The sequence below is a fragment of the Zalophus californianus genome, chromosome 8, assembly GCF_009762305.2.
Source record: "Zalophus californianus isolate mZalCal1 chromosome 8, mZalCal1.pri.v2, whole genome shotgun sequence".
NCBI classification, from domain to species: domain Eukaryota; kingdom Metazoa; phylum Chordata; class Mammalia; order Carnivora; family Otariidae; genus Zalophus; species Zalophus californianus.
The window spans coordinates 16,723,784-16,740,867 of NC_045602.1; the positions used below are offsets into that span (position 1 = coordinate 16,723,784).

The 17,084-nt window shown below is 38.7% G+C and overlaps 1 protein-coding gene across 3 annotated transcripts in view; it reads right to left on the bottom strand.

Annotated features, from left to right (window-relative positions):
* Positions 1–11,150, bottom strand: part of LDAH (lipid droplet associated hydrolase) — a 109,028-nt gene extending 97,878 nt beyond the window's left edge. The window contains exon 1 of one of the 3 annotated variants that reach the window (XR_003524691.1): positions 8,389–8,510. Coding sequence is in view for 1 of the 3 variants with exons in the window: in XM_027622500.1 (XP_027478301.1) it covers positions 8,389–8,434 (46 nt within the window). In the remaining 2 variants the exon portion in view is untranslated. Of the gene's footprint in view, positions 1–8,388; positions 8,512–11,092 lie in introns of those variants that run through there. The other 2 variants (XM_027622501.1, XM_027622500.1) reach the window with 2 other exon arrangements.
* Positions 11,151–17,084: the final 5,934 nt, after the last annotated feature.

Genomic DNA, 17,084 nt, shown 5'->3' on the forward strand with positions numbered 1-17,084 from the left:
TAAATTTGATATGGGAAAATTCTGTAACACAAAAAGGCTAGAAGACTCTTAACAGTCCAATAGCTACCAAAGACACTGAATCCATAATTCCTGGTCCAGATGAGTCAACACTTACGGAAGAAATAACAGCAATCTTACAGAGTTGTCCAGAAAACAGAAAAAGAGGGACCACTTCCCAATTCATTTTATGAGCTGTGCAAACCATGATATCAATACCTGACAGTCTTCATATGAAAGGACAATTACAAGCCAACCTCTCCCATGAAAAGAGATGCGAAAACTCCATTCAAAATATTAGCAGACCAAATTCAGTGAAACATACAACCAAAATGTGTATATATCAGAAATATAAGACTGTTAAACATTCAAAATTTAGTCAATTTATCACATTAATAGAAAAGGAGAAAAATCATAGAATCATCTCAACCAATGAATGAAATGAAAATACATTTGATAAAATCCAATAAAGAATCATGAAAAATCTCTTTAAGAAAAGGAGAAATAGAGGGATCTTCCTTGATGAAATATAAGTATCTTAAAAAACACCTACAGTGGGGTGCCTAGGTGGCGCAGTTCACTGAGCACCCAACTCTTGGTCCTGGCTCAGGTGGTGGTCTTAGGTCATGAGATGAGGCTTGTTTGGGATTCTCTCTCCCTCTCCCTCTTCCCGCCCTCCCCCCACCCCAATGCTCTCTCTCTCAAATAAATAAATAAACCTTAAAAAAAAAAACCTACAGTAAACATTTTATTAAGGGTGAAATGCTGAAAGCCCCTCTGAAAGTTTGAGATCAAGACAAAGAAATCTGCTATTAACACTTCTATATTGTACTTGAGGTCCTAGCCAATGTAAGACAACACAGAAAAGAAATAAATGTATGTGGATTGGCTAAGAAGAAAGAAAACTGTCATTATTCACAAATAACAAGATAATATATATTATATATATATGTAGATATATATATTTATGAGTGTTCCAGTTACTCTCGCTACATAACATACTACCCCAAAACTTAGTTGCTTAAAGCAACCATTTTATAATACTCATAGATTCTTTGGGTCAGGAACTGACAAACAGCACAGCAAGAATAGCCCATCTCTAATCTATAATGTCTGGGGCCTTTGCTGAGAAGGTTCAACAGCTGGGTGTGATATGTTCAGTGAGGGCAAGAGTTGTTGTCATCTCGAAGTACCTCTAGTCACATGTCTGATGACAGATGCTGTTGTCAGGTTTTGGCCAGGAACACATACATGGGCTGACTATATATAGTCTCTCCACATGGACTACTTGGACTTGTTCAGAACATGATGGTTGAGTTTCAACAGCAATTATCTCAAGAAGGCCAGATTGAAACCATGTGACCTTTTAAGACCTAGCCTCAGAAGTCACATGGCATCACTTCCATGTTAGCCATAGCCCACTCATATTCAAAGGGAGGAAAAGTGGACCTCTCTCAATAGAGGGCGTGTCAAAGTTCAATTGTTGGAAGAATATGCAGTATGGGAGTTATTGTGGCCAACTTTGGGAAACACAATCTGCCAAAATAGGTTAAACAAAGATATATAAATTTCAGTTCTGCAGAACTTTTCAAATTACACTAATAAGAATTTTTGAACCTTTAAGAGAGGGACAAAGTATACATACAACCTTCTAAAAGCAATTTGACCAATTTTGTCAATGGTGATCCTGCTAACCTTTCTTACTAATATCTCACTTTTTCTGAATGGTTTGGGAAAATGTTGAAGGCACAGAAAGTCTGACGGTTTTTAAAATGGGGAAGGACTTCTAGTACCATGTTGAACAACAGTGGTGAGAGTGGAAAATTGCTCAATAGCACTTGGCATCAGAAAAACACAAATCAAAAACACAATGAGATACCACCTCACACCAGTCAGAATGGCTAAAATTAACAAGTCAGGAAACAACAAATGTTGGCGAGGATGCAGAGAAAGGGAAAGCCTCTTACACTGCTTGTGGGAGTGCAAGCTGGTACAGCCACTTTGAAAAACAGTATGGAGGTTCCTCAAGAAGTTAAAAATAGAGCAACTGCACTACTAGGTATTTACCCCAAAGATACAAACGTAAGGATCCGAAGGGGCACCTGCACCCCAATGTTTATAGCAGCAATGTCCACAATAGTCAAACTATGAAAAGAGCCCAGATGTCCATCAACAAAGGAATGGTTAAAGATGTGGTATGTATGTATGTATGTATGTATGTGTGTATACACACACACACACACACACATATATACACACACAATGGAATACTATTTAGCCATCAGAAAGGATGAAACCTTATCATTTACATCAATGTGGATGGAACTGGAGGGTATTATGCTGAGCGAAATAAGTCAATTAGAGAAAGACAATTATCATATGGTTTCACTCATAGGTGGAATACAAGAAGCAGTGCAGAGGATAATAGGGGAAGGCAGGGAACACTGAATGGGAAGAAATCAGAGACAAACCATGAGAGACTCTTAACTATAGAAAACAAACTGAGAGCTTCTAGAGGGGAGGTGGGTGGGGGGATGGGGTAACTGGGTGATGGGCATTAAGGAGGGCATGTGATGTGATGAGCACTGGGTGTTATATGCTACTGATGAAATTACTGAACTCTACATCTGAAACTAATGATGTACTATAAACTGGCTAATTGAATTTAAATAAAAAAATAAAATAGGGGAAGGATTTGATTAATGTAGTTCTTTTAAAAAGATTGTGAAAGACAGAAAAAAAAACAGAAGACTACATTAAAGTTTAAAAACTATCAAAATAACCTAAGCAAGAAATGAGGGTGGGAATAAAGGAGTGAGTGTGAGACTCCAGTCTTAGTAACGATTCTATATGAGAAGCCAGGGAAGGGTAAATGACAAAGATGACTTGGATTCTGATGCTAAAGATGAGGAGAATGGAAGCACTATGCACATAGAGGGGAACTACCAGGGAAGGGAAGTTAGCTGGAGGAAGTTACAGTTACAAACATAGTAAGTTTCAAGAAAATAAGGGACAAGACCAGAAGACAGTGGGAGCCATAGAACTAAAGCTCCAGAAGGTCACAGTAGAGATATGATTTGCCCAGCTCCTTCCTAAGGAGCTCCCTTATCTTGGCTTCACTGATACCTCCCCATCTTCAATGAGAACATTTTCCTCCCCCATTCCCTGTACCCAAAGTTTCTGCCCTGGGCCCTCTTCTTCCTTTTGAGTGCTAACTACTGAGCATTTATCTGGGTGCCTTACTGATGCATCAAACTTTAATAAGTGCCACAAATAAAAATCATTTTGTTTCAAAAATCAACTCTACAGACCCTATATCCTGACTTCTCTGTCACCATTCAGAGTACCATTATTCACCCAGTCACCTAACTCAAAAGATTCTTTGACAGACAGCTCCTGCTGGAATTTGAGGGGGTGGGGGGTGGGGAGGGATATCCCTAAGTAAGAAAAAAAGCCAGCAAAAAAATGAAAAGGAACAATTAGAAATAGGCATGAACTAAGAAGATATGTAAAATCATGTAAACCATGGGGGAATGCTTCAAGTAAGCTAGGGGCTGGTAATGAATTTTTAAAAATATATAAATGTCAAAGAGCAAGAGAAATGAGGCAACAGTAAGAGCTCACATTTTAAGAATACTTTCTATAAACCAGGCACTGTGCTAAACACTTTATATTGCACCACTTAACCCTGAAAACAGTCTTATGAGATGCATACTATTGTTTCCTCCCTCTACCCCAACAAAACAAGTGAAGAGAAAACTGAAAGATATTATGGAAATTATGTAACAACTAGTAAGCTGGATGGTGGTAGAGCCAGAATTTGAACCCAGATGTCTGAATGACTCCAGAGGTCATGTTCTTTGAGAAATTTTACATATATATATAATTTCATTTGAATGGATGAGATATAATATATGCTGGGATTTTCTAAAATAGCTGTTTTTTCATCTTTTACATGCCTCATCTCTACTTCTTTTCACTTCCATGCATATCACTCAGAAACTCACGTTATTAACTCAGTAAAAAGTCTTCCATGTTTTTCTATAATCAACTACAAATATACATAAGCATTTATACACATTTTGATAAATATGAGTTGTCAGTGTTTGATAAATAGGAGCATATTGTACACACTTCAATGCATTTTGCTCTCATACTTAGTAACACACGAAAATCCTGCCAAGTCAAATAGCATAACTCTAATTCATTATTTTTAATGGTTGTATAATATGGGTACACCATAATTCATGTGACCATTTCCCTGTTGACAGGCCTCAATTAGTTCCCAGTGTTTTGAGACAATGTCACAGTACGTTCTCTTAAATCTCCCATGTTCTTACATATATCCATATATACCAGGTCTTTTGTTTCTAATGGCCAGATTCCCAAGTGTGGAGTTACTTGGTAGAATTTTAATAGGTATTGCCAGATTGTTTTCTCAAAAAGAGTGTAAGAATCACATTTCCTCTAGCAATCTATTTTCCTTCTATAATCCTATCATTAATAAGTGGTACCACTATTTTTAAGTCTTCGGGTACAAAATATCGCACTCTTCAGTTTGCATTTCTTTGGCTGCTAGTGCATTTGAACATCTTTTCATGTTTGCTGGGTTTTTGAACTTTTTCTTCTGTGAACTATTTATATTCTATGCCCATGTTTCAAATGGGTTATTTATCTTCTTCTTATTGGCTTGTAAGAGAATTTTGTATACTGCTGACCCTCAACACTTTTCTGGGCTCCTATATTTTACATACAACTTCCTAGATGTTTATTTTCATTTTTATTATTCTAGTGTTCACATTTAAACCTTTAATCCACCTATATAAGTATCCACTTTGTTTTCGTTCAGATAGAGAGCTACATGTGCTAAAACCATCTTTTCTCCATTGAATTAAAATGCAATCTTTTTCATATAATAAATTTTCATACTTACTGGGACCTTCTTTTTTTTTTTAAGATTTTATTTATTTATTTGACAGAGAAAGACTGCGAGAGAGGGAACACAAGCAGGGGGAGTGGAAGAGGGAGAAGCAGGCTTCCTGCTGAGCAGGGAGCCCGATGCGGGGCTCGATCCCAGGACCCTGGGATCATGACCTGATCCGAAGGCAGACGCTTAACTGACTGAGTCACCCAGGTGCCCCTTACTGGGAGCTTCTTAACTACAGAAATACAAAGCACCTTATAGTCAAACTTTAGAATACCAAAACAAGGAAAAAAATCTTAAAAGCAGAGAGAGAAATGACATAGTATCTATAGGGGAACAATAATTTGAATGTCAGATTTCTCATCAGAAATCAGGTAGGCCAGGAAAATGTGACAACATTTTTCAAGTACTGAAGGTAAATAACTGTCAATCCCAAATTCCCTATCAGGAAAAATGACCCCTCAAAAATGAAGGGGAAATAAAGATATTCTCAAATGGAGAAAAACTAAAGGAATCTGTCACTAACAGACCTATTCTTAGGAAGTTCTCCAAACAGAAAGAAATAAGTGAATAAAGTTTAACTTCAGAAGAGGAAGAACAATGGAATAGTTAAAAGCAGTGGTTAATACAAGGGACTATCCTTATGAATTTCTTAAATCATATTTGATGATTGAACTAAAAGTTATAGCATCATTTGATGTGGTGCTCAATGTATGTAGAGGAAACATGACAATTATATATAAAAAGTGGAGAGGGTAAAAGGTCCTAAATGTAAGTAAGGTTTCTACATTTCACTTGAGGTGGTAAAATATCAATACTAGTAGGCTGTGTGACGTTAGGTACGTATACTGTTGTATCTAGGGCAATCACTAAAAAAATAGTATACTAAGCAATAAACTCAAAAACTCTACAAATAGGTCAAATGGAATTTTTTTTAAGAGAGAGAGAAAAAGAGAGAGCGCAAGTGGGGCAGGGAGGGGCAGAGGGAGGGGGGAGAGAGGATCCCAAGCAGGCTCCAGGGGCAGCACGGAGCCCAACGGAGGGGCGGGGAGTGGGGGTGGGTTTGATCTCACGACTGAGCAATCATGACCTGAGTTGAAATCAAGAGCTGGATGCTTATAACTGAATGAGTCACCCAGATGCCCCCAAATGGAATTCTAAAAAATATTCAAGTAGCCTACAAGAAGGCAAGAAAAGAAAAACAGAAAAATAATAAGAGGAAAAAACCAGAAAACAAATAATAAAATGGCTGAATTAAGTCCTAACATAGCTATAATTACTTTAAATATGAATGGCTTAATTATACAAGTTGAAAGGCAGAGACTGGTATTAAGGATTTAAAAAGAAACATGACCAAATTATATGTTGTCTACAGGAAACTCATTTCAAACATAATGACAGGGGTATCCTGAAGATAAAAGAATGAAAAAAGATATATTGTGCTAATATTATTTCTTAAAAGCAACACTGGCTATATTCCTGTCAGAAAAAGTGGACTTCACAGCAAAGAAAATAACTGGATAGAGAGACATGTCATAATGATAGAAGGATTAATCCACCAAAAAGATATCTGGTATATGCAATGAACAACAGACATTCAAAATACACAAAGCAAAGACTAATAGAACTGAAAAGGAGAACAAGAAAAATGCACAATTATAGTTGGGAATCTCTCAGCAATGAAAAGAACTACTAGATAGACAATCAACAATATGTGGAAGAATGGAACAACACCATCAACCAACAGGATGTAACTGACATGTAACTGACATGCAACAACAGCGGAATAGGCATTCTTTCCAAGTGCCCATGGTACACTCACCAAGATACACCATATTTTGGGTTATACAACATATGTAAATGTAAAAGAATTACAATCATATAGCTTATCTCTTCATTATGGAATAAGGCTAGAAATCAATAATAGAAAGACAATAACAAACACAACAGAAAGACAACAAACAATAGAAAGACAAGACAAATCTCCAAATACTCAGAAACTAAAGAACACATGTCTACATAACCCACAGGTCAAAGAGGAAGTTTCAAAGGAAATTTTAAGAATACAGAAAACTCAGTGAAAATGAAAATACAATATATAAAAATATGTGAGATGCAACAAAAGCAATGTTGAGAGGGAAATCTATAGCACTATATGCTAACATTAGAAATGAGAAAGGTCTCAAATCAATAATGAAGAAACTAGAAAAAAAAGAGTAAAATAAACCTAAAGCAAGCAGAGGAAGAAAATGATAAATATCAGAGCAAAAATCAATAAAATTGGAAGTAGAAAAAAATGAATTAAATAAACTAGTTCTTTGAAAAAGACCAATAAAATCAACAAAACGCCACTGAGAAAGATAAAAAGAGAGAAGGCACAAATTACTAATATCAGGAATGAAACAGGTTTACCACTAAAGACTCTACAGAATAATAGTACACTGATAAAGAAAAAACCAGACAGAACACAAAAAAGAAAACTATGTACCAATACCTTCATACCTATATATTAAAATATTAGCAAAAAGAAGCCAGCAATGTATAAAAAGTATTATATACCACAATCAAGTGCGACCTCTTCCAGGTATGGTTAACATTCAAAAACTAATCAGTGTAATCCACCATATCAAAATGCTAAAGAAGAAAAAGCGTATGATCATATAAATTAACAAATACAAACAATATGACCCAGCAATTGCATTCTTGGGCATTTATCTAAGAGAAATAAAAACATATTCACACAAAAACTTCAAAGGTTCATAGCAGTTGTAATTGTAATAGCCCATAACTGGACACAACCCAAATGTCCTTCAAGTGAATGGTTAAACAAACTGTGGTACAATCATACCACAGAATACTACTCAGCAATAAAAAGAAACAAAGTATTGACATACTCAACAACTTGAATGGATCCCAAAGGAATCATGCAAAGTAAAGAAATCTCAAAAAGAGTTATATACTGTATGATTGTGTTCATACTACACTCTTGAAATAGGCAAAATTGTAGAGTTAGAGAACAGACTAGTGGTTGCCAGCGGTTAGGGATTGGGGTGGGATGAGATGGTTGGTTATATGAAGCTATATACATGTATACACACATAAATGAGTGCTTGTGAAATGGGGGAATCTCAGTAAATTCTAGGGATATACTAATGCCAATTTTCTGATTTAAAAATTGTACTACAGTTATACAAGATGCTACCATTGGGGAAGTTTAGTTGAATAGCACATGGAGACCTCCTTGTACAGTTTTTTGCAACTTCCTGTTAATCTATAATTATTTCAAAATAAGAAAATTAAAACTACACATATATTTATTTGTGTTATAAGCGGAATTAAAGAGAAAAACTGGGAATCTTACCACACAGCCCCATGTAAGCTTCAAAACATACAGCTGAAAGTCAACACATAATACAAATGCATGAACAGAACCTTTTTTTACAATCTGCTCTAACCATTAAATTTACCTCTATTCCATCTTTCTCCAAAGAACATATTGGAGGAGGTAATCATTTTCTATGTTGACTTGATGATCATCTCACCAACTGCAATAAAACCACCTTCTTTTTTGTAGTTCTTTTCATTTGTGAACTACATTCTCATCCTTCTCATCTGACCTTAACAATGCCTGCAAAATAGGCAGTACAACTGTTGTAATATTATTTGTCCAAGGTTATAGGGCTTTTAAATGGCAAAATCAATTCTATAGTCTTCTTACTCCTATTCCAGTATTTTCCAGTCACATATCACTCTGAAAGTTTATGCAGTATTACAGAATCCAAAAAAATAGCGTAATATTGTAGGAGAAGGTCAGAGAAGGAAGGGCATGATGCACATTATACCAAAATTCTGTGCAACAGTCTCTTGCTTGATAAGTGGTCATGAGGCCAGCAATTTTACAACTTTTTTTTTTACAACTTTTATATTTCATCTGATTTTGCTATTTTAATGACTGCATACTAACCACCAGTGAGATTCTTCTCAACCTGTATAACTAGATGAGCTTATATGATGAATATAAAGTCTATCACCCCCACTGCGGAAATATCAAAACTGAAGCACATACTACACTCATGATGAACTTGCAGAATTACCTTTTCTCTTTTCTTGAAAAAGACAAAAAAAAAATTTTTTTTTCCGTAACTCCTTTGGGGATTTTAAGCTACCAACTATTACTTCAAATTGTATTGTAATCACACACAAAATAATTTTTTTTATGTCCCAGTCAGCTTCTGGACATCAGTGAAAACTAAGAATTTTACATATTTGTATGACCTGTTCTATTTATATATTAAATACTCATTAAAAGTAATATACTAATTTTTCTTTGACGTATACTTAAAGTAGATTTCAGAATTAGCACTTAATTCTAAATACATTATAATACTACTACAAATGAGAAAATGCTGAAAAGAAGATGGGCTTTTTAGGAAAGAAAAAGAAAATCACCTATTACAAAGGTCTAAGTTATGAAAATAAATACCAATTTTAGAGGAGCACCTACTGTGTTGCTTTGATTGCCCCACTATATACCTATGCTGGGAAGAGGGGCCTTAGGTCTATAAGCCTTCTTTACCTTTAGGGGGAAAAATGGAAAAAAAAAAATCCAAAAGAGACATTCCTATTTATCGTTTCAGAAAGAAGTTTAAAAAACAAAACAAAACAAAAACCTTCATGAATAAAGATTCCAGAGATTTTCCTAACTTTTCTGAGTTTCTTTTTTCTTTCTGTTATACTTGTCACTTTCACCATAGGGATTTGCTCTTTGAATGAAAATGGTTAAGAACTATGGGTCCCGACGTTAAACTATGAACTCTCCAGTGTTGTCATACCAGACACAAAGCAGGTGTCAGGTTACTACGCCTGCGGGAAGAAATGAATTTGTGAATCAAAGAATACATATCTCATCCTGCCTTGTGTGGAAAAATAAAAAACTCAAGGGTGAGTGAGAGTTTACAGTTAAGACCTCAGGGTGAAGGGTGATTGTAAAGCAGTGTGAGTACCAGATGCCTGCCGCGAAGATCTTCTAGAGAGCTGTGGGTATGGGTTTGTCATTCCAAAACAGTTGGCGGTTAATGAGTGCTTACTGTGTGTAAAACACTGTTCTGAGTTCTATATAAATTACCTCAATGAATAAAACAATCTTAACAAATGGATACTAATGTATCCCATTTTACAGATGAGAAAAATTGAGGCACAAGACGCCTTCCGTAAAATACCACAATGCCAGGCAAGTGGTAGAGGCAACCGAAAGCCTCAATGGTTTGCCGAACATGCTGCACTCTAAATTCAAGGGACCAAGCTCCGTTCTGACCTTGGTGCCACAGAAAAATACTTTAAAAATTTTTTAGTTTAGAGAGAGGAAAGAACTCGTGAGCAGGGGGAGGGGCAGAGGGAGAGAGACTCTCAAGCAGATTCCGCGCTGAGCTCAGAGCTCCACTCCGGGCTGGATCCCACGACCCTGAGATCATGACCTGAGCTGAAATCAAGAGTGGGCACTCAACCGACTGAGCCACCAAGGCACCTCTATGCCGCAGAAAAATACTTGCGCAACTAAGGCTGAACATCAAGCATGTGGTTAGGGGCGTGTCAAGTTCAGAGACTGGCCCAATTCTCAAAGGTACCTGGTGTAACAAATTTGGGAGAGGAGTGGGGGAGGAGGCTTATCCTACGGAAAAACCTGAGATCAAACCAAAAGAGCCTTTAATGACCCCGCCGATGGACAAGTGAGGAAACTGAGATGCACGGAGCGAAGACAGTGACTTGTCCAGGGCTAGTCAGAGGCTTAGGTGGTACAAAAACTCTGATTTTTGGAGTCCCCGGCCCAGACTTTGGCCCCTTCTAGTCACTCCTCCTGGTCAGTTGCCCAATATCCTGGCCCCAACCCCCAAAAGGGTCGTTTTAAGACGCCCAGCCGGCAGACTAGAGTTAGCAGTACAAATGGCTCGTTACTGCGCCCAGAGGAGCGACTGCTGGGACAGTACCAAAGTGGTTCTGAACCCCGAGCGGTCGCAGCAGGGTTATTCACGCCCCTGCGGGCCGTTTGGCCCAGGGCAGCACGGGCTCTGCGAGGAGCCACACAAAGGAAGGGCTCTAGCTCCCATGCGCCTGCTCGCCAGTCAGACCTTGCGCCAAGTCGTCCCCCCCCCCGAACTGCGAGCTAGGCCTCACCTGTCCGCCTAGAAAGCAACCGGCTCGACCGCACCGCTCCTGCTTTGACGTCACCGGGAGCGGAAGTCCCGCCTACCCTGACGTCACAGCGCCGCGCCGCGCCGCGCCACGGGGAGGCGGTCCTTTTAGATGCGCGACCTGCTCAGGGTTGGAAGGTTTTGGGAACCTGGCTTGGGGCGTGTGTTCCAGGTTCCGCGAGACCGCTGGGAGGGTGTAGCTGTGCTGGAACTTTCTCTTCCCTTTCATTTGAATGTCTTCCTCCTCTTCAGTCGTTCTGATATACTTCTGCTTCCCTTACGCCGTTCTCCGTGCACATTTTTTCCTACCCCCGTTAATGGTTGCATCTCTTCCTTTCCCTTACCCACATACACAGGACAGTTGATTATTAGTTGACCTTGTTTATTAGCAGTAATATGGCCAGCCTCTGCTACTACGCATTTTAGCAAAATGTGGAAAATGTCGATTCCAGAGGTATCTCGAACTTAATGCACCTAACCTCTGTGAAGATAAAGATCACCCTGGGCCTTGTGAACTGTTCCATTCTCAGCACCTGCCACATAGTAGGTGATCAGTGTTTAGATGTCCAAAAGTGCAGTAGTGAATGTGACATCGTTTTGGAGTCAGGGGGAAAAGCAGATGAGTAGACTGGCAAACCAGTGAAACTTACCCACAGGTAGGAAAGAAACCTTGAACGTTTTGTATTCAACATCTCAGTGATAGGCACCACTCTCCAACCAGTCGTTGGCATAGAACAAGGCATACCTCTTGTTCATTACCTTTCCACTTTTCAGTTTTACTTCCTTAATACAATAGTTAACACGATGAGTTTAGAAAAAGCCTCTCACTGCCTAGCTTTTTTTTTTAATGAATTGACTCATTTTTAATCCTCATAGCAGCCTAATGAGGTCAATATTAATATGGAAACACAAATACACAAAATAGATGAGTGATTACATTACAATGGCATTACGCGATATGTTCAAGGTATTCTCTCTCATTACTAATGCACAACTCAATGTGTGCATTTCAATGAACATGATTCACTAATGCAACCCTTCTTCCAATCCTTGCAAGTGCAAGTGCGTTTGTGGTGCACTGCTCAAGTGATTTATGACTCTGATTTCCTTGAAGAAGCCTATGCCAGAAAACCTAACCAAGGGAGTTCAATCATTAAAAAAAAATCTATCTTTCCAGACTGATGGCCACTCTATTATTATCCGCATTTTTATCTGCGGGATAAAATAAGACACAGAGAAATTAACTTGCCCAAGGTCACTTGGCAGAGCTAGATTCTACAACTCTATATAGTACACCATGCTTGGATGAGTTCCCACCACCTCTGCTATTGTTGAAGCACTTACTCTTCTACACCTGGGTTACTTGCAGCAGCCTCATTGTTTTCTACGTCTTCTCTCCTTGCTGTTTCTGGAATGCCCATGCTCTCTTCAGTAAAGCTTTCATATTTTTGTGCACACTATTCTCTCTGCTGGGGTTCCCTTCCTTATCCCTCCATTCACCCCTGACTAACTCTAACACATATGAAAGATTCACTTTGGCATGGCATTCCCTGGTGCCCCCAGCTGTGGTGAGGTCCCTCCTTTGTAGTCCTGTATCACATTTGCTTTCTTCTGTGAGGGTGCTTATTTGTCTCCAACATCAGACTGAGATTCCAGAAGACAAGTACCCCTTCCTTCTTTTATCTTTGTATTCCTTAGGTCTAGAAAAGGGTCTGAGACATGGTGAGCATTCCATAAGTCTATGTGTAAATGATTCCACTCAAGTGGAGTGCAGTGCCCTGTGAGGCCTGTAGGATCTGTTTGGCATGTGTTCCAAGTAAACTGGCATTTTGGAGTTTTTGTGTGAGTATCTTTTTTTCCCATACATTTTTCAGGTCTAATTAAGACAGAGATTGCCCTGAAAATTATGCTCCATACAGTCCTTGAATAAAGAGAGTGCTAATGTTCTTGTACATGTATTAATTTATTTGAAGGGCTGGATATTTTGAAATCAAATAATCTTTTCTAGTATTATCCTCCATCAATGCTTCTGAAATTTTAGTGTGCATAAGTTTCATCCAGAGAGTTTATTAAAACTGAGATTCTGATTTAGTAGGTCTTGGGTAGTCTAGAATTTGCATTTCAAACTCAGATAAAGCTGCTACTATTGCTATTCCTCAGGTCATACTTTTCCTGGCTCTGCATTATATGACAGGCATAGAGACAGTGCTTTGTGGGAGGGCGATGGTCTTGACTTACAGTCATTTTTACCTAAGACTATGTATAAGTGTCTTCACTTCTAGCATTCACAACAGAAGTTCCACAAAATATTTTTGTGAAATAGATTTGCACTACAGCATTCATTTATCCATTCTTTCAAAAATATATATATTGAGTGCCTACTATGTGCTGGGTATTGTTTCAGGTGCTAGGGACAAAACAGAAAGATCTTTGCTTTCTTGAAGGACAGCGAACAATATGTGAGAAAGTAAGAAATAAGAAAGTAATAAAAGAAAATTAAATGGTGGGGCACCTGGATGGGTCAGTTAAGCGTCCAACTCTTGATTTCAGCTCAGATCATGATCTTGGGGTCGTGAGTTCAAGCCCTGTGTTGGGCTCTGCACTTCGTGGGAAGTCTGCTTGAGGTTCTCTCTCTCCCCATCTCCCTCTGTCCTCCCCCCACCCACGGTTATGGGCAAGGTTATGACCTTGGGCAAGTTAATTTCTCTGTGTCTTATTTTATCCCTCTCTCTAAAATAAATAAATAAATCTTTAAAAAGAAAAAAGAAAATTAAATGGTAATGTGAAAGAGAGTGGCTCAATTAGGTGGGCAGTCAGGGAAACATCTGAGCTGTCCTAAATGGTAAGAAATCAGCCAGAAGATGTAGTGGAAGGTAATTCCTGCATTCCTTCTCATTTCCTGTGCCATTTATTTATTTATTTAAATTTTATTTATTTATTTATTTGAGAGAGAGAGAGTGCATGAGCAGTGGGGAAGGGCAGAGGGAGAGAGAGAAGCAGACTCCCTTCTGAGCAGGTAGCCCGTCACAGGGCTTGATCCCAGGGTCCTGGGATCATGACCTGAGCTGAAGACAGATGCTTAACCAGCTGAGCCACCTAGGTACCCCTCTTTATTTATTTATTTAAAAAAATTTTAATTCTAGTGTAGTTAACATGCAGTGTTATATTAGTTTCAGGTGTATAATATAGTGATTCAGTAATTCCACATATTACTCAGCGCTCATCACGGCATGTGCCCTCTTAATCCCTGTCACCTATTTCACCCATTCTCCCCCACCGTAACCATTTTGTTCTCTATAGTTAAGAGTCTGTTTCTTGGTTTGTCTCTTTTTTTGTCCCTTTGTTCATTTGTTTCTTAAATTACACACGTGAGCAAAATCATATGGTATTTGTCTTTCTCCGACTGGCTTCTTTCGCTTAGCGTCATACTCTCTAGCTCCATCCATGTTGTTGCAAATGGCAAGATTTCATTCTTTTTTATGGCTGAGTAATGTTCTGTTGTATATATATATACCACATCTTCTCTATCCATTCATCTATCGATGGGTACATGGGCTGCTTCCATTATTTGGCTATTGTAGATAATGCTGCTATAAACATAGGGGTGCCTGTATCCCTTTGAATTAATGTTTTTGTGTTCTTTGGGTAAATACCCAGTAGTGCAATTCCTGGATCATACAGTAGCTCTATTTTTAATTTTTGGAGGAACCTCCATACTGTCCTTTAATACTAGCTGACTTGTATCCTAGAGCACTGTCCTTGAGCCACTTCTCTATCTAAACACTCTCCCCACCCCCACAGCTTTAAATACCATTTATAGATAACTCTCAAAGTCACATCTCCAGCCTAAACTGTTTCCATGGGTTCCAGGCTTATAGATCAGACAGTCTCCCTAACATTTCCACTTGAAAGCCAAATAGGCATCTCAAAGCACACAGAACTATTGATTTCCCACTCCAAGGGCAGGAATGCATCCAGATCTGAGTACAAAGTTGAAACAGGATCTGGAAGAAAAAAAAAAACAAAACAGTTGGGAACCAAGGCAGAATTCTCTCTCCTGCCTTTACTTCTCTCTGGGTCTCTGTTTTGTCATCATTCTTTGATCCCCAGGTTCATGACAGAATATGGCTGTTTACGGCTCATACAATCTATGTGGTAGATTGAGGAGTCATTTGTGCTGTCCAAATAGTTTCTACTTTCTACCTTCTAGGCACTTGCTAGGAATATACTTCCTTTATAGTTCGGGGGGGGGCAGGAGGAGGGGAGTGATTGAGAGGATGTGAGTAGTTCTGTCCAATGAGTTGTGAAGAAAAATGTTATGTCACTTCCAGGTTAAGCAGTTGATTCCTTATGTGAGTTCCTCCAAAGCTTCACTTGTTTCTTTGACAAGGTGATGTCAACATTCAAGATGGTATCTGTCTTAACAGTCTGTATCCTTGAGTAGCTGCTCTTGTATAAAGCCTACTCATCATCTTGTGATGGACACATGAAAGAAAGAAATACATCTCTATTGTTATTTTTGGTGTTGTTATGGCAGTAAAATGTCGCCTGTGCAGACTGACACACGGGGACAGCCACACAGAGAGGCTCTTTCTTCTCTTCTCTTGATTTTAATTCCAAATACTCAGGGGAGATTTTCTGATTGGCTCAGTTTGGGTCTGGTTTCCAGCAGTTACCCAATAATCAATGACCAGGGCCAGGGGTCATACTATACCTTATACAGAGGGGCCCTCTGCTACAGTAAAGGGGATCATAGGGAGTAGGCAAATATTCCACAAGGGTGTCTACTGTAAACACATGGCTATAAAATTAGACCATTGCATACTGATTTAAAACAGTATATGAAATTGAAACACTTTAATCTTTTACATAAAAATTTTAGACTCTTATTACTCATTCAGTGTTTATTAACCATCTGTTACATTCCAAACTCTTCTAGGCACCAATGACGCAAAAGCAATCCAGAGAGAAAAACCCTTGCTCTCACAGAAACACAACAAACAAATAAATGAAAATACATTGATATAAAATGATGGGGGAACTGAAAGGGTAAGAATCAAGAGAGAGGAGTGCATTGGCTACCTATTGTTGCTTAACAGATTACCCCAAAACATAGCATCTTAAAACAGTAGACATTTATTATCCCACAGAGTTTTTGAGGGTCAGGACTCCAGGAGCAGCCTAAATGGAAAGATCTAGCTCCAAGTCTTTTGTAAGGTCTCAGCCAAGCTGTTTGGGCAGAGCTGCAGACATCTCAAAGCTCCACTGGGGCTGGAGAACCTACGGCTGAGCTCAATCATGTGATTATTGGCCAGTCACTGTTCCTCATTGGCTGCTGGCCAGTGGCTGACCTACTCCGGGGGCATCTTGGGGCTCATTATAAAAGCCTTCAGGAGACGACTCCACATTTCATTGATGAAGGAATGTCCACAAAAAGATGCAATACAAGGTTTTCTGATTAACTTCAGGACTGGGTGGCAAGGTATAATTTATGGAAAGAAAGCTTCAAATTATAAATTGAGGCTTATGTAGAAGAGGCTAATTATAGAACTCTAAGGATTGTAAATGACCAGAAGGAGAGAGAGACTTTTGTCAATTAATATTTATTGAACATTTACTATGTGCTGAGTTTTGTGCCAAATGCTTTATAGAGTTTTAGAAGAGGAAGAGAAATTTCAGGACAGAGTTCAGGATGATGATCTGAGATAAATGGTCTCCTCTTTGCCCTATTCATTCTAATTCATGTCTGAGTCTTAGAGAGAGAAGGATTATAGCAGGAAGCAGAAAGAAGTAATTTTCCCACATAATCTATGAGAGATTTGGGGATCCCAAGGCAGTACTCCTCAGGAACTACCGAGACAGAGTATAGTACCAAGGAAATATGTCTCTTGTTGAGCCAGGGGGGCCTCTGCACAGTGTCCTGTGGAGATGAAGTGATTTCAGGGGACTGTCGGCCACATGCAGCCTTTATGAGG